At 41.1% G+C, this 18,183-nt stretch overlaps 1 protein-coding gene across 1 annotated transcript in view; it reads left to right on the top strand.

Moving 5' to 3' along the window:
• Positions 1-7,106: 7,106 nt before the first annotated feature.
• The window catches only part of NRG3 (neuregulin 3), a 1,023,472-nt gene continuing 1,012,395 nt past the window's right edge, over positions 7,107-18,183 (top strand). The window contains exons 1-5 of the mRNA XM_046652790.1: positions 7,107-7,176; positions 15,018-15,097; positions 15,621-15,754; positions 17,252-17,498; positions 17,585-18,174. Coding sequence (XP_046508746.1) covers positions 7,107-7,176; positions 15,018-15,097; positions 15,621-15,754; positions 17,252-17,498; positions 17,585-18,174 — 1,121 coding nt within the window. The remainder of the gene's footprint in view (positions 7,177-15,017; positions 15,098-15,620; positions 15,755-17,251; positions 17,499-17,584; positions 18,175-18,183) is intronic.

Consider the following 18,183-nt stretch of genomic DNA (forward strand, 5'->3'; position numbering starts at 1 on the left):
AGAAGGTAAGAAATGTCCTGTGGAGGCGGTAGCTTACAGGCTTTTAAGAGCAGATGTATCTAAAAGCTCATTTTTAGGTTATTTGCTCTGAAATGCTGTGATGTGTTTCCCTCCAACACTTTCACCATCAGAAAAGGGACCTCCACCTGGGCCTTGAGACAGCGACGTTTTGGAGTAAGGGTTGTGTGCCCGTGCAGTAATGCAAGAGAGGCTCAGTGTGGGGGTGAGAGGTGCATCAACACAGGGTCCTGTGAAGAGCTGCTGACCTGCAGTCACCTGAGAGAAACCTGTCTTTTTCCCACATTTACTGCAAGGGAGTGATCCCCGGAGATGGGGGAGGAGGGGAAAGTCACGTTATAGGAAGAATGCATAACATGGTCCTGGTTTGAAGGTATGTAGCTGGGACCACCTCTGCTAAAGAAAGTTGACATCTGGTGACCCATGTTCACCACAGGTGTAGGACTCTTTCATGACAGCCTCATCATTGTTTCTCAACTGTGAAACACCCGAGAATCACCCAAAGTGGGGAAGGCTGTCAGAATGCAGATTATGATCAAATAGGTCTAGGGCAGGACCGGAGATGTTCTATTTTGAATAAGATCCCAAGGATGTTTTGTGGCGTAAGGGAGATAATATAAGTAAAGTGCCTATTTATCATAGGCACTTAACAAACATCAAATATTTCCTATTTGTTCAAACAAATAAATTCAGTTAAGAATATTTGACGTTATAATATTCCTCTTATTTTTTGAGATATAATTCACACTCCATAACAATTCAGTGATTTTTTTTGTATATTCATAAGATTGTGCAGCCATCAATACTATGAAACTTCAGAATATTTTTGTTACCCCAAAAAGAAACACCGTACCATTAGCAGTCAGTCCACGTTCCTCCTTTCGTCCTGAGCAAACACTAACCTACATTCTATCTCTATGGACTTGCCTGTTCTGAACATTTCATATAAATGGAATCAAATAATACATAATCTTTTAAGTCTGGCTTCTTTCACTTAGGATGATATTTTCAAAGTACATCTATAATGCAACATATATCATTATTTCATTCCTTTTTATGGCTGAATAATGTTTCATGGTATGGATATCCCATATTTTGTTTGTGTGCTCATCAGTAATGAATATTTGGGTTATTTCCACTTTTTGGCCATTATTAATAATGCTGTGATGAGCATCTATGTACAAGTTTTTGTGTAGACGTGTTTTCATTTCTCTTGGGTGTATACTTACGAATAGAACTGCTAGGTCATAAGATAACTCCACATTTAACTTTTGAGGAAATGTCAAACTTTTTTCCAAAGCAGCTTCAGTATTTAACATTCCCACTATGAGGGTTCCAGTTTTTGCAAATCCTTGCCAACATTTATTGTCCTTAAAAAAAATTAGCCAACCTAGTAGGTGTAAAATGGTATTTCATTGCGCCCATGATTTGCATTTCTCTAATGACCATTTAGCATCTTTTCATGTGCTTCTTGCCCAGTTATATTTATTTATTTATTTATTTATTTATTTTGAGAATGTCTATTAAAAATCTTCACCCATTTTATGAATGTATTTGTTTTTTATTGTTTTGTTGTAAGAGTTCTTTATATATTCTAAATACTAGACCCTTATTAGATATATGATTTTCAAATATTTTTTTGCCATTCTGTGAGTTTTTTTAGTTTCTTGATAGTACAACTGAAAACAAAATTTTTAAATTATGGTGAGGTGCAATTTCTGTGCTTTTTCTTTGGTTGCTTGTGCTTGTGTTGCGACATCAAAGAAAGCATTGCTTAATCCAAGGTAATAAAGGTTTACACATATGTTTTCTTAAACAGTTTAGTAGTTTTAGCTCTTAAACTCAAGTCCTTGATCCATTTTGAGTTACTTTTTATATATGATGGAATGAAGTGGTCCATTTCATTCTTTTGCATATGGTTATCCGGCTTTCCTAGCACCATTTGTTGAGAAGACTATTCTCATCCCATGGAATCATCTTGGAATCCTTGTAGAAAGTCAATTGTCATAAATTTTGGAGATATTTCTGGACTCTCAATTGTATTTCCTTGATCTACATGTATAGCATTGTGCCACTAATGGAAGTCATGATTAATGTAACTTTGTAGTAAGTTTGGAAACCAGGAAGTGTGAGTCTCTGAAGTTTGTTCTTCTTTCTCAAGATTGTTTTGCCTATTAGATATGACTTGAATTTCTAAATGAATTTTAGGATCAGCTTGTCACTTTCCAAAAAATGCCAGCTGGGCTTCTGATAGGAATTTCAAAGATCAATTTGCCATCTAAACAATATTATTTTTTCAACCCATCAGCAAAGGATGACTTCAATTTCTTTCAATGATTCTGTAGTTTTTAGTAGACTACTCTTATCCTTCTTATGTAAAATTCCTTCCTATACATATATATATATATATATATATGTTTTTTTTTGGTGAGGAAGATTGGCCCTGTAACATCTGTTGCCAATCTTCCTTGTTTTGCTTGAAGGAGATTGTCACCGAACTAACATCTGTACCAATCTTCCTCTACTTGCATATGGGCCGATGCCACAGCATGGCTTGATAAGCAGTGTGTGGGTCTGTGCCTGGGATCCGAACCTGCAAATCTCGGGCCACAGTAGCGGATTACATGAACTTAACCACCATACCACAGGGCAGGCCCCCCTAAATCTTTTATTTTTGACGCTATTTTGAATGGAATTTTTTCCTGATAACATTTTCAGAATTTTCATGGCAAGTGTGAGGAAATAAAATTGGTTTTTATATTTTGATTTCATATCCTGCAACCTGCTAAAGTTGTTTATTTGCTCTAATTGTTGTTGTTTTTCTGGATTCCGTAGGATTTTCTATATGCACGATCATGTCAGCAGTAAACAGCGTTCATTTTACCCCTCGTTACCAACCTGGATACCCTTTATTTCCTTTTCTTGCCTAACTGCCCTGCCTAGAACATTTAGTACAATGTTGAATAGAAGTGGCAAGAGCAGACATTCTTGTCTTACTCCTGACTTTCAGAGGAAAGATTTAAGCCTTTCACCATCAAACATGAGGTCAGCTGCGGGTTTCTCATAGATGTTCTTTATCAGGAAGAGAAATTTCTCTTCTATTCCTAGTTTGTTAGGAAACATGTAGAATGCATCAGAGAAGCCATCTAGTCCTGGGGTTTACTTTGTGGGAAATTTTTATATTTCTAATTGAGTCTCTTTATTTGCTTTAGGTCTATTCAACTTTTCTCTTTTTCCTAAAGTCAGTTTCAGCAGTTGTGTATTTATTGACTGCATTCATTTCATCTAGATGGTCTAATTTGTTGGCATCCGGTTGTTCATAGCATTCCCTTCTAGTATTTACGTATGTGGTAGTAAAGTTCCTTCTTTCATGAACTTAGTAAGCTGAGTCCTCTCTCTGTCTTTATCAGACTAAATGTTGGTCAATCATGTCGATTTTTTCAAAGAAGCAACTTTTGCTTCACTGATTTTCTCTATTGTTTTTCCTATTTTCTATTTTTTTTCTTTCTTCTCCAATCTTATTATTTCCTTCTTTCTGCTTCCATTGGGTTCTTGTTTTTTCAGTGTTTTAAGATGGAAGGCTAGATTATTCATTTGAGAATTTCTATTTTAATATAGGCATTTGCAGCTACAGATTTTTCTCTAAAAATTGCTTTAGCTGAATCACATAAATTTTGGTGTTCTGTGTTTTCTTTCTTGTTAATCTCAAGATATTTTCTAATTTCTGTGTGATTCATTTTTTAATCTGTTGGTTATTTAGGAGTATGTTGTTTAATTTCCATATGTTTTTTAAATTTTTTAAGTTTCCTTTTGTTGTTGATTTCTAATTTAATTCCATTTTGGTTGGAGAAAATACTTTGAATGATTCAATCTTTTTAAATGTATTCACACTTGTTTTATGGCCTAACATATGATCTATTCCAGAGAATGTTTCACATGCGCTTGAGAAGAATATGTATTTTATCATTGGATAGAGTGTTCTACACATATCTGTTAGGTCTAGTTGGCTTTATTGCTGTTCAAGTCTTATATTTCCTTATTGACTTCTGTCTAGTTGCTCTATCCATTATTGAAATTGGAGTGTTGTAGTCTTCAATGATTATTGTTCAATTGTCTAGTCCTCTCTTCAATTCTGATTGGTTTTTATAAATTTATTTTGGGAATTCTGTTGTTAGGTGAATAATTGTCATAACTTCTTGATGGGTTGGTCCTTTTGTTTTGCAAGGAAGATTCACCCTGAGCTAACATCTGTTGCAAATCTTCCTCTTTTTGTGTGTGGGTTGCCACCACAGCATGGCCACTGACAGATGAGTGCTGTAGGTCTGTGCCTGGGAATCAAACCAGGGCTGTCAAAGCGGAACATGCCAAACTTAACCACAAGGCAACCAGGGCTGGCCTGGTCCTTTTGTTATTTTAAAATATCCTTTTCATAGTAACAATTTTGATCTTACAATCTATTTTGTCTCTATTAGTATAGTTACTCCAGGTCTCTTTCAGTTTGCACTGTGTATTTTTTGCCATTCCTTTACTTTCAACCTACTTGTGCCTTTGAATCTAACATGTTGCTTATACATAGCATATAATTGGATCATTTTTGTATCCATTATGCCAATTTCTGCCTTTTAATTGGAGTGATTAATCCGCTTACATTTAATATTATTACTGACGAGCTGGGATTTGCATCTGCCATATTGCTATTTGTCTTCTATACGTAGTCTGTCATTTTTGTTCCTCTCTTTATCCATCACCATCTTCTTTTGTGTCAAATAGATATCTTTCAGTGTACCACTTTAATTAGTTTGTTGTTCATTTTATTATATATATTTTTAGTTGTATTCTTAAAGGTTGCCCTGGAGATTACAACTAACATCTTATTTTTAACAATCTTGTTCTTATTAATAGCAACATATTTTCAACAGTATAAAAAACTTTGCTTCCATATAGTTCTGTTCCTGCCCCACTCCTTTATGCTGTTATTGTCTTTTAAACAATGTCTTTATACACTGTATGCCCATCAATAAGATTTAGAATTATTGCTGTATATATAGTAGTCCCTCCTTATCTGTAAGGGATATATTTCAAGACCCCCAGTAGATGCCTGAAACTGTAGATAGTACTGAACCCTACATATCCTATATTTTTACCTGTAATAAGCCCTCATCACACGCTGTGGCCATAACTTTTGCATTCTGAAGTACAACAGTAAAACCAGCACGAACTTCTTTTTTCTTCTTCAGTTTCACAGATAGAACACTCATTCTTACCATAAAACTTAGCAGCTTCAGCATATAACTTTTTTTCTTTCCATATTAAGTCAAGAACTTTCACCTTTTCACTTAAAGGAAGCACTTTATGGCTTCTCTTTGGCATATGCAATTTGCCAGCATCACTACTCTTGGGCTTCAGGACCATCATTAAGTAAAATAATGATTACTTGAACACAAGCCCTGCAATACCTTGACAGTTGGCCTGGTAACCAAGACAGCTACTAGGTGACGACCTGGTGGGTAGCACATGCAGTGCAGATCTGCTGGACAAAAGGATGATTCACATCCTGGGCGGGATGAAGCTGGATGGTGTGAGATTTCATCATGCTACTCAGAATGGCAAGCAATTTAAAATTTATGAATTATTTATTTCTGGAACTGTCCATTTAATATTGTCAGACTGTGGTTGACCTTGGGTAACTGAAACTGTGGAAAGTGAAATGGTAGATAAGGGGGGACTACTGTAGTTTTGTAAAATAATATAGAAGAAAAAAGAATTATAAACAAAAAGTACATTTATGTTGCCTTTCCTATTTACCTGTGTAGTTAGCTTTACTGGTGCTTTTTATTCATGTGCATTCATGTTATGTTCTAGTGTCCTTTGACTTTAAGCAGAAGGACTCCTTTTAGTATTTCTTAGAGGGAAGGCATACAAGCAACAAATTCTGTTTGTTTTTTTTTTTAATCTAGGAATGTCTTAATTTCTCCTTCATTTTTGAAGGTAGTTTTGCTGCACCTAGAGTACTTGATTGACAGTCTTTTTCTTTCAGTTCTTTGAATGCGATATCCCAGTGCCTCCTGACCCTGATGGTCTCTGATGAGAAATGAGCTGTTAATCTTACTGAGGCTTGCTGGGACTTGAGGCTCACTTCTCCTTCACTGCTTGCAAGATCCTGTCTTTGTCATTGTCTTTTGACAGATTGATTATGAGGCATCTAGTTGTGGATCTCTATGAGTTTATCCTATTTGTAGCTTGTTGAGTATCTTGGACTTGTAGATTAATATTTTTTCATCAAATTTAGGAAGTTTATGCCCTTTATTCCTTCAAATATTCTTTCTGCCTCTTCGTCTTTTTCTTCTCCTTCTGGGAATCTCATTATGCTTATTGGGCATGCTCAGCGTTGTCCCATGGGTCTCTGAGGCTCTGTTAATTTGTCTTCTTTTATTTTTCCCTGTTTCTAAAATGCAACATTTTCAATTGATCTATCTTCAAGCTTGCTAATTTTATTCTTCCACCAGCTCAAATCTGCTATTGAGCCCCTCTAGAGAAATTTTTATTCCAATTTTTGTACTTTTCAACACATTTTTATTTGGTTCCTTTTTATGATTTATACTTCTTTACTGATATTCTCTATTTGGTAAGATACAATTCTAAAACTTTATTTTAGTTCTAGAAACATGATTTCCTTTACATCTTTGAACACATTTAAAACAGCTCATTTAAAGTCTTTGTCCAGTAAGTCCAACACCTGGCCCTCCTAAGGCACAGTTTATTTTGATTGCTTTTTCTCTTGTGTAAGGGTCATACTTGGTTTCCATGCATATCTCATAATTTTTGGTTGAAATCTGGCATTTTATGTAACATAACGTAACAATTCTGGAAATCAGATTCCTGCTCCCCATGGCTTGTTGTTATTGCTATTTGTAATAGTTGTTTTGTTTGCTCAATGTCTTTATGAACTTATTCTGTAATATCATATGTGGTCACTGAAGTTTTTGTTCAGCCAGCTTAGTGGTTAGTTCATGATTTGACAGAGATTTCCTTAAACATCTGAAGCCAGCAAGTCTCCAGTCTTTGCCAAGAGCTCTGTGTGTTGAGACATGCCTTCAGTGCCCTGGCAGTTTGCAACTCTGCCTTCACCTTCACTTCCTGCTGATCCAGAGAGTCAAGGTCAGCCAGAGGTGAACACTTGGAGCCTTGTCAGGTCCTCCCTGAGGATGTACACAGCCCTTTGCATGTGCACAGTCTTCTATATTCTGAGAAATATGTTGAGGTCTTACAAAGCCCCTATGGACATTGATTCCCAGCTTTTCTTTTTAAGCTCTTTGCTCAGTGTAGTGTTTGTCTCAACTGGTACCTACAGCTTCAGACAGCCACAAAGTTAAACCATTGCCTCTAAGCTTTTCAAACAAATTCCCCTGGAAAAGGCTTTTCATACTGCATGAGCCCTGAGTCATGTCAAGTCAAGTCAGCCTTGCAATTGGTTCTTACAGGGAACCACCCAATGGGGCAAATAATGACAATTCTCTGGGAATAAGGCTTTCAAAGAGCTCCAGCTCCATTCTGCCCCCTCCAGTCTGCTGGTTTTCACTGTCCTTGCCAGCTATTGGTTTTCAAGGCTACTGTGGAGAGAGATATAGAAAAACGGAACTAGGACAAACTTGCTGTTCTTACCAGGAGTCAGCTATTTTTTAAAAAATAAACGCTTTCTAGATTGCTGCTCTTATTAGTTTCCAGAGTTCTAAAAAAGCTGATTCACATTTTTTCCCATTTTCTGATTTTTTTAATAGAGAATAGAATTTTCAGAGGTCCTTACTCCATCATTTTTCTGATATTACTTTTAATATTTTTCTTTACCAAAATAAATTAGATACTTAGATATACGGGATAAATCCTTGCCTGTATCCATAAGTATCCCTTAGTTGATAAGCAAGCTGTTTGCACAAGACCTATTTATTCCTTTAGATTTCATTATTTCGCTCTAGTTGACCCAGCCACCAACACTAATAGAAAAGACAGAAAACATGGCTACAAAAGACGTGTTCTTAAAATTCCTGGTCCCAGCAGCACTGAAAGGAATAGAAAGGATGATACAAAAGATCTGAAAGAAAAGTATTTGGGGCAACCTAAGACAAAGGTAGGACACAACTCAGTCTTCTCATTTCCACCCCAGTGTCGGGGCAAAGAGTGACAGTGAAGACAGCACTTCCTCTAGGTTATAAACTTGCCCAAGGCAGCAGTTTGCAAGGAATGGCCTAGCCCCTGCCCCTGGTATGTACACACTGGAGAGGACTTGTCTGCTGGTAGGAGAGAGGTTCCCAGACAGAACAAAAGAAGGAAGCCTGACACATGTGATTAAAATAGTGAAATATTTTTTTTTACATTTCAGTTTGAGATTTTTAAAAAAAAAATAGTGAGAGTCACATACCCTCCCTATCATCCAAAATAAAGTTACAATTAGAAATTGATCACAATAATTGATAGTAATTGAGTGCTTTTAAATAGATGCACAAGCGTTTTTTAAAATTTGCAAAATATATTCCCATTTGTTTTCCATTTTTAACATCCTAATGATCCTGGAGTGAGGCAGTGTTTCCCACATTTTATGCACAACATAACTGAGATCCAGAGTGTCCTAAAATGAGTAGTAGGGATTCAAGCCTAGGTTTCATAACTATTTATTCAGTGCCTTCTCCACCACCCATATCCTTAATCATATCAAAGAATCCAGAATTTACTCATCACAGTATCAACTGTACCTATTGATTTCTGGACACATACATTCTAAATCCATCAAGTATTTGATAGCTGTGGTTTCAGAAATGATATGTGACCCCAAGCTTAGCTTAACCAAAGTATTTGCAGCTCAGTGAGAGATTTCTTTGAAAGCACAATGTGATGGACCAACTTTGATGTGCAGAGTTCTCTTTCTCCAGGATGACACTTCCGACACTATGCCTAGAGATCAAAGAGGGAAAGAGCCCACAATGTTCCATCTTCTCACACACACACACACACACAAATTTTAAATTAAAAAAGAAAGAAAGAAAGGAGAAATGACCATTTTTCCCCAGCAAAAGTGCAGTGCTTGGAGAATTTGAATGATGCAAGTCAGTCGGAAAGCTTTAAAGATGAAAGGTGTCACTTTTTATCTATTAGCCTTGTGGAATGATGAAATCCTAAATGTGCCTGGTGACTTCAAAGGGTCACTGGAATATGGCTTCCAGGAAAGACTGCTTGAACATTTTTTTTTTTGCAAAAGAGGTGTAGTTCCCTCCAGCGCCATCCTTCAACACACTTGTAGATTGCTACAACTTTCAACATTCACTAAAGTTTTGATGTAACTTCTAAATCTTTCTGGGCTCTTCTTGTAGAATCCCATATAGGACATCAGGGATTTTCTGTTGTTCTTCAAGTCTAGATGGAATTTCTGGAGGTTAGACCAGGGTTCTCTCCTCTTGCTTAAAGATATATATTTAAGACCTCAGTGATCAGAGAAGGGAAGGATGCCTTTGGGTTCAAATTTTGAAAGCTAATCACGCTTTGCTTAAGAGTGACCTTGCTGCTCAGTCAGTTATCCAGAGAAGTCAGTGTTTGCCGTAGAGAATCATTGGGAATGCTAATTGTGAGTTTACTTTTTTAGAACTTTCAGAGAAAGACAAGACCACAGGCAGGGCTGTATGTGGGGTGGCAAATAGTGCATAATTATTTGCAAATCTGCCTTAAGGCAAGACTTTGCCAACATTTCTTGTAGGTCTGCTCACCAGGGTAATACTTCCTCGCTAATTCAATACTTCCCAAAGAGATTATTTTTACCTTTATGTCATCCCCAAAGTGATGATTCTGAGTTTTTGGCCCAACATTTTCTTCAATACTTAAACCATTAACCATAAATAGTGTCACTCTGGTCTTTAATCTTATCCAATATAGTAGAAACTTTAAATTGTTTCTACTTACAGTAATTCAGGGGAGGTCAGAGATGGGTAGATCTTCCTAGTCCATCCTTGGTGGAGAGTGCTTCGTGAAAGTGACCATCAGTACTGCAATTGGCTACCATTCTAAACAACTCTTGTCTGCGTCCGAAGGGAAGTTGGCTCTCCTCCCAAAGTGTGATGGAAGCCAGTTGGCCTGGTTGATCTTTGAGCAGGTCAACTTTGGCTTTCCCAACTCTGAGAAATTCCTTTGGGCAAATGAGCCCAGAGAGTTATCTGTTTTCATGTTCTGTCTCTCACTTGGGCTTGGAATCCAATCATCACTGTTCAGTATATAGTTTTCTCCATTCATATATATAATCCCATACCTATTCCTCCTTATTCCCTAGATACTTAATACAAAACCTTCTCCCATATATCCTCCCTCGCTTCTTTACATACACACTCACACTCATGTCCATAACACCCCAAGCACAAGCATACACAAATGCGATTATTGGTCAAATATGTCAGTCAAATGTCCCAAGAAGTCTATAGTCAAAAGAAGACATTCCCAGATTCTTACACCCCAAAAATGATTAAAAACAATGATTTCAGAAATCTTGAACTGAAAAAGATAGATATATTTTAGCCAAACTCCCAGGAAAGACAAGAAAAACCTTGATATGGTTTGTGTGCTTTATAAATTATATAGGATCATATCCATGGTTTTAAAGGATTTACTGTGATACAATTTTATGGCTTTTAAATTCTAAAATATCCTCAAACTATTAAGCTAACTAGATATGAAGAATGTTTTGTCAAATTCGGAAATTCACATACACTTTTTGCCTCATCCCTATGGAATTCCGATGCTTGTCACTGATTTTCACAGATACTAATGTTTGGGGGATAATTTCACTCAGAATTCCCAAGTAAAAAGGAGGCATAAATCTATAGACATATCACTGCTCTTATTCTAACTAATAATTATTAGCACACATTCTTAAAATGCTAAAGTGAGAGCTATAAATTCACGTCAGTATCAATGTTGAACTTCACCTGAGTCCTGCGCTGCTGGAAAACAACTGTGGTTGAGAAAACTCTCCCCACTACTTTGGTTTTCAAACATCCCTCCACCCTTTCATGTTCCAGGAAACAGGTTACCACCTGGAGCCACTCTTCCCAATGTGACTTAGATAAGACTCCTGGTAAAGGCTGTTTCAGAACTTCCATAAGACTCATAGATGACCCTCCTATTTACCTGTGATGAGACCAAACATAGACTTCTCTCCTTTTTCCTGATCGTGCTGTAAACAGTGGACTTAGACCTTCCAACTCCTTGTTCTTTATCTCATGGATGATTAGCTAAGATTAGGTCTTTCCCCCTGAAACGAGACAGACACAGAGATAAACATTTCCTGTGCAGCTAACTGACTGAGACTCCATCTAATTGCAAAACAACCCCACCTCTAAGTCACTCTTCGTTCCTCCCTAGGCGAGTCAAAGCAAAACCACCGTGCTGAGACATCCTGAACTTCGGAGCTGAGGTCCTCTTCCTATTGCACTTGCCTGAATAAAATCAGTTTCCTTACTTGTTCTCTTTTTCAGTTTGCATCAGCGAGGCTGAACAAAACTACATCTGTCTTCAGATAATTCCAACCAAAACTCTGGAGCCAGTTGATAAGTTCATCACCAAGTAGTCCTTGAATAATCTTTTTTCCCTTTGTCCACATTCGGCTTCAGCACTGCACACAGGCAAAGTCACGTACATGTATAAACACACACTTCTACCTTTGTTGAGCTCTTTGTTTAAAATACGAAATTGTTCTCCACCAACTGGTCAAGTCTCAAAGGTAGGATAAAGAACAGGTTTTATAAGTCTTCAAAACCCTTTGGAATATCTATTTCACAGGGGGTAAGCACTGTTTAGCCTTTTTGGTTTTAGTTGATAATTTTCCTAAATAAACTAGGTAGTGTTTTCTTTCCTTCTTTCTCAATTTATAGGCACCAAGCAAGTTTTGTCCTCTTGAGATATCCTCCCTCGGAGATAAAACAGATGGGTCAAATCTGCTATGAGCTATTAATATTTATTCCTTGGTAGTTTTGTGGGTTTCCTTTGGTAGGGTCATGCAGTGTGTGTGTGTGTGTATGTGAGTGTGCTGGAGGGGCACACAGTGGAGGGAATAAATGTCCATTTATCACCTGGGGCTAAGAGGTCAGTGCCTCTTCGCTGTTTCTGAGGCTTACACAGCCCACCACGATCCATCTTGTTAATGGCAACAACGCAGTACCAAGCTTCTGTAAATGCCTTCTGCAAAACTTGTTGGAAGAGGTGGGCTCCTTAGATATCGCTCTGTGGGGGCAACTTGCATTTTCATTAAATAAGACTACTTTCTACTATTTCTGAGCTGCCTACCACGTGCCAACCACAGCACTAGGCACATCACACGTGACATTTTTCAAATGCACAGCTACCGGCTGGAATTGGGATTCAAGTGTGTTTGATGCCAAAATGTCTACTCTCTCCTCTACTGATGACGGATCCACGTCAAGAATGAATGTCTGGATCTGCTACAGAAAATAAGAGCTAGATTGTCCAGCACCTGAAAACCTTCATAGACTTCCAGAGATCCTCAGAAGAGATTGTGAGGAGAAAATAACTCTGAATCCACACTTTTAATATTCTGTTAAATAAAGACAGAAGTTAGGCCATGTTGGAGACATCAGCTACTGTGAGCATAGGGCTCAGTGGTTGGTGCCAAGGCTGTCCATCCTCAGGTTTCTCTGAACAGCTCAGCAGGTGGTCCCTATGGTACAGACATAAAGTAAACCAGGGAAGAATCATGAGAAATTATCTGATTTTCTCCCTATAGAGTGTTATGAAACCTTCATCCCAAAATCTAACGAAGCAGAATGTAGATTTCTGGAAAACACAGGTGAGATGAAGCCGCAGCGTTACTTGTGCAAACATGAACTCACATGAACTCTCTCTGAATGCAGCTGTATTAAGCTGCCTTTCTTAGGAATAATGGAGTTTGACACGAAAATGTTTCTCCTCAGTTAAGAGAAAGTGTTTCAGGGAGCTGGTTTTCTACACTGCCTCCCTTCTACACTTGTAGCTTTCCCCATACTTGGTCTGATCTGGGAGTGGTGAGAAGCTTGTGAATTGCCAGGTGGAATCCTGTTCACAGTCTGGGGAGGGAAAGAGAACGTGACCCCACAGTCCTTGTTTCTGACCATGCTGAGAAGACACTGTCTTGGACCCCAAAGCACTGGGTCCTCTGTGGTTGCTTGATCAACAAATTGTCAAGGAAAACTTTCATCTACCAGTCTTCCAGTTTCAGATCCAATAAAATAATTCCAAGAGAACAGAGTTGTATAGGAAGTGACCCAAGAAAAATACATCCGTTGAGGAAAGATGTCAGGGATAAAAGGGCAAAATTATTGACAAACAGACCAAAATCTAGATAAGACAAACATTAATGGAACTTTGAGTGCCAAAAATAAAGTACCCATGTTGGTACCCTAACGTGCAGGCAGTTTGAATTCAATGTAGAAATATATAGATATATATGTCACATAGATATCGCACTATGACACTCAGATCCTTCGACACTGAGTTTCCAGCTCATCTTTTACTTCCACTTCTCTACACTCACCGTACATCCCGACTGGACTCTTACTGCTATGAGGGGGCTTCATGCCTTCTTGACATAGCAGATGCTTGAAGTGCCCTCTGCTGCCACAGACCACTTTAACCATCTCTTTGACTTGAGATTCTTGAGGCTTGTGCATCTATCCTGACCCAATGAGGCCCAACCAAACACTAGGTGTTCTGTGTCCAGCTCTCGAGGATGCTCCTTTGAGGCCCCTCTCACAATACTTGGCATAAAAAGGATCTGTACTTGTGTTCCTCCCCTTTCGAACTCAGAGCACAGATTCTGTCAAAGAAATCCTCTTCACAAAAATCCCTCCCTTGGTCTCCAGTGTGTTGTGCCATCTACCTAGTTCTTAGTTAACATATTTTGAATTTTTGGCATTGTCTTCTGGCAACTCCCACTGAAATTGCACATCTATTTTGTCTCAGTGCCTCATTCAAAAGTTCTAATTTCACATCCTGTTACACAGCATTCACTATTTCTTACTTATGAGAGTGCAATGAGGGGACGTTCAACACACTTTGTCCAGACCTGGTTAAAATTCTCTTTTGTGACTAGGACATAGTTACAACTGGAATTCTTCACCTTTCCACTTTGTGCATTTTGCTCTGTAGAATTTATAAATTTTAGTGTTTGTTTGATTTATGACTTTGGGATATAATGCACAAATCCTTGGAGTCAAGATGTTGTGAACAGACAGATTCACCTGGGGATTTTTCCAGTACATTTTGGGTGGGTCCTATATATAAGACATAAAGTGCTGGCAAGAAATAAATAAGGTTACTTGGTGAGACCTATGAATAAAACAATCTGTTTCTCTTTTAAAAAGGCTGCCATGATTTGCCATGATTTACCATGAAATGTGTGTCATTATAATACTGTGCAATCATGGGAAGAGGATTAACCTCATTAACTCTTTGTAAAGTGTTTATCTGTGAAATGTTTTGAGATACCGGATTGCCTACACAGGATTCCAGTGGACTTTGTGAAGAATGTTGGGATTCTGCAGGCCAGACTGGCTTCTGTAGTAACCACATTTATCCAGGGAACCCACCGCTGATAAGGAGACGCCTGGTACTCCCAGGAGTGTCAAGTCCTCATGGCCTGTGAGGATGATAAGCAGATTGGGGATAATGGAGCTGAAGAAAAGATGTCTTGTGCAATCACACCATCAAGGTCTAAAACAGCACTTCTCATTTTCTGACAGATTGTATAATTATCTATTTTGTTTGTTTATTGTCAATCTCTCCCACCATAATGGAAATTCCATGAACGTAGGGAACTCTGTTTTGTTTTCTGGTGTATCCTCCATGCCTGGCACCTAGTTCATGAGAAGTTTATATAATTAATGAGCTTAGAAGAAAAGGTGAAAGTATGGGAAGGTAGATTTTTGGCTCAACACAAAGAATTTCCTAATTATGTGTACTGTCTTCTCTAGGAAGTGGTCCTTCTCTAGAGGTCCAGCTGGATCCAGATGACTGTCGGGCTGGAACATTTTTGGGGGAGGATACGTGGGAGGTATTTGGCCACCAAGTTCACTTCCAGCCTGGTGGTTCTATGGATAGGCCTTTGCCAAAAGAATTTACAGCAGAGGGAACCCAGGACAGTCATAGTGTATCATTAACGATGACTAATTGAACTGGGGGTATGAGAAGTGAGAAGTCAAGAGAGGGCACTTGGACTCCCAGAAGGGAAAAAAACTGAGTTCCACAGAAATGCTGGTTTGTGGGGAAACTTTAAGCCATGGTTAGACATTCTGAGTCTAATGTGTCAGTGAATCACACAGGAGACATCCGGAAGGTGATTATATTCAGGCAGATATGGAGCTCAGGAGAGCCTGAGTTATGTCATGCTCGTTTGTTAGAAAAATGCACACCCCTCTCTACCAGAAGGTATCTGATAATGATACTTAAAAGGTGCCTGCCATAGGCAAACAGTCCATTTAGCTATGCAGTTTCATATAATAACGTAGAATGTAGGTATCACAGTTTCACTTCACAGATGAGAAAATGGAGGCCCAGCGTGACTTTCTTGCTTATAGGGGGCAGAGCTCAAACTTGAATCCTTGTCTTCAGAGTCGGACTGTGAATTTCTTTCTCCAGCAGTGGGCTCTGGGGAGCTCTCAGTCAGCAGACTGAGACTGCTTCTTACCGTGGGACTGGCTGCTCACTGGCAGTGAGTGTCCACCACCCGTCCTAGACTCAGCTACCCTCCAGCTACATCCCAGTTCCAGTTCCAGTGTTACCACCTGCTCCCAGGGAGCCTCACAGTAGAACGGCATGTTAATGACGGTTGCAGCAGCCAAACTTCCTTGGATAGGCTGCTACAACCCGCTCCCCAGTACAAGGCTATCAAAGCAATGGGTTCTTTTTTTTTTCCCCATTAGTGATGATGTTCACTGAGAGTGCAGCTAAAGGGTAGTCAAGTGCATTGGCTTGGGCTCTGGGAGAAAATGAGCTCAACAGGAAACCATGAATAAGTTGTTCAAGCCATGTGGAATGAGAAGTGGGAGGATCATTGAGAGGTGGATGAGGGAGGCACTGGGGAGCACTGAGACAACACGGGGTGGATGCTGCGTGACTGCAGTGTCAGGGGACCATTTGCCCAGCTGCAGCATTAGAGCACCCCTTGTCGTGCCCTGGATTGACTTCAACAGGCAAAGAAGGGAGAGGCCACAGGAATAAGGGGCGGCCATAAACTGGAAGTGTTTTGGAAAATTTTCGGTCTCATATAGCTGACAGCAGCACCTGCCATAATTTCACAATGTTTTGCATGCAAGCTAATTTTTACTTGCTATCCAGGAACCGCTGGCCAGTGACCACCCAGCACCCACACAAGGTAGACACTGGGTCGCTTTTTACTTAAAAGGACTGGGCTTTGCATTGGAAAGCCAACCAAATACAGATTCAAGGCTTTGTGGTATTTTTTTTCCACTTGCAATTTTTGGAACCATAATTCAGTACTTCTGGATTAGAGCATGTTCTGTGAAACTAAAAATCAAAAGCTTTCCTATGGGGAAAGTCTCAATGTTATAGCGGAAAGAGGTGACAGCCACATTACTAACATCAAAGATAATTTATTAAGCGCGTCTGTGCAAAAGACTCTGGTAGGCACCAGATCCCTGGGGCTTCCTGTTCCAAGGCATCCTCTGCTCTCTGCGTCTTTTTAGTGTACCGTTCTGCTCTCCACCTGTGAATAAGATGGAAACCTTGAAAACTTCGTCTTTGGGGAGGCTGTTACTGAACAAGACAACGCTGGTTCCACCATCCGCGCCAATCGCACAGCGCTGTGAGGTGTGTGGGAGGCTGCCATGCTCAACCTCTCCTTCTTGGAGCTTGTAAATACAAACATCTTTCCGGTTTCCACTTTAGACCAGGAAATCTGGGGAGAGTTGACAAGCGAGCTTTTGCACCATCAGCATAAACCAGGCTCATGCTGGCTCTTCACCCCACCCCTCCTTCCTCGCCCTGTCCCCCACTCCTCCATGAAGGTCCCACACTGCTCCTAAGGTATAGGTACACAGCTACCTCTCCGCCCAAGGGAAGAAACCGGCAACAGAATTTGGGATACCAACCCAAATCGTTTTAAATTTTACCTCTCACAATCATTTGCCTTGTGACGTGTGTACCCGTGCGTACATCTCCATTTAAAGACGATACTTTCTTTTTAAAGGCAAATTCTCGTGAATCGGCCTGTGCGTTATCTGCCAGGTCAAATCGCACAAAGGTCATCTGCAGCCCAAGCATCTCTCCGGGAAGTGAGAAGGATGGGGGCCCTCCATCAGGCAGCCCCCGCTGTCAGGCGGAGAGCTGGGGGGGGGGGGGCGGCGCAGAAACACCCTCCCACACCCCCGCCCCCTCGCCCCGCCGCGTCAGTCTCTGACCCCACTGGAGCCACACCGGAGACTGGCTCCCAATCGGTCGGCAGCTGCTTTTGCCACACACATCCAAGTGGGGGCCGCTGGACCATTTATTTATCTTGCGCGCATCAGGCACCCACCATTAGGTGTTGGGGGGAGGCGCCGCTCCGCCTCCAGCCCAGCCCGTCCGCCGCGGCTCCGCACACCCAGCACCCGCGCGGCCGCCAGCGCCCGCCTGCAGCCGCCTCCGGCCGTGGGCGCGTCGCCCGGCATCCCCGCCGCGGTCCCCGCTTCACCTCCCCAGGCGTGAGCGGCGAGGCGCGCAGGAGCGATTTCGCATCCTCTGCGGCGGTTGGGCATCCCTCCGCAGCGGGCCGGCCGGCACCAGCTGCCCAGCTCCGTGCGTCCCCGGCCGGGCCGGCGGTGGCGGCGCGCAGCTCGCCGGAGCGGGACTCGCGGGTGGCGGCGGCGGCGCGAGGGAGTCGGTCGGCCCGCCGGCCGCGCCGCGCTCGGATTGGTCTCCCGGCGGGGCTGCCGGCCGAGGGTTGGCTGCGGGCCGGCTGAAGAACAGGTGCACCCGGCGCCCGGGCGCGCGGAGCTGCCGCCGAGGAGCGCGGCGCGCCGGGCCGAGCGCTGTGTCGGAATGCGGCTGTCGGGAGCCCGGCGCCCCGCGGCCGGCCGCCCCGGTCCCTGAAGCCCCCTCGCGCCGCCGCCGCCACCCGCGAGTCCCGCTCCGGCGAGCTGC

The sequence above is a fragment of the Equus quagga genome, chromosome 2, assembly GCF_021613505.1.
Source record: "Equus quagga isolate Etosha38 chromosome 2, UCLA_HA_Equagga_1.0, whole genome shotgun sequence".
Taxonomy (NCBI): Eukaryota; Metazoa; Chordata; class Mammalia; order Perissodactyla; family Equidae; genus Equus; species Equus quagga.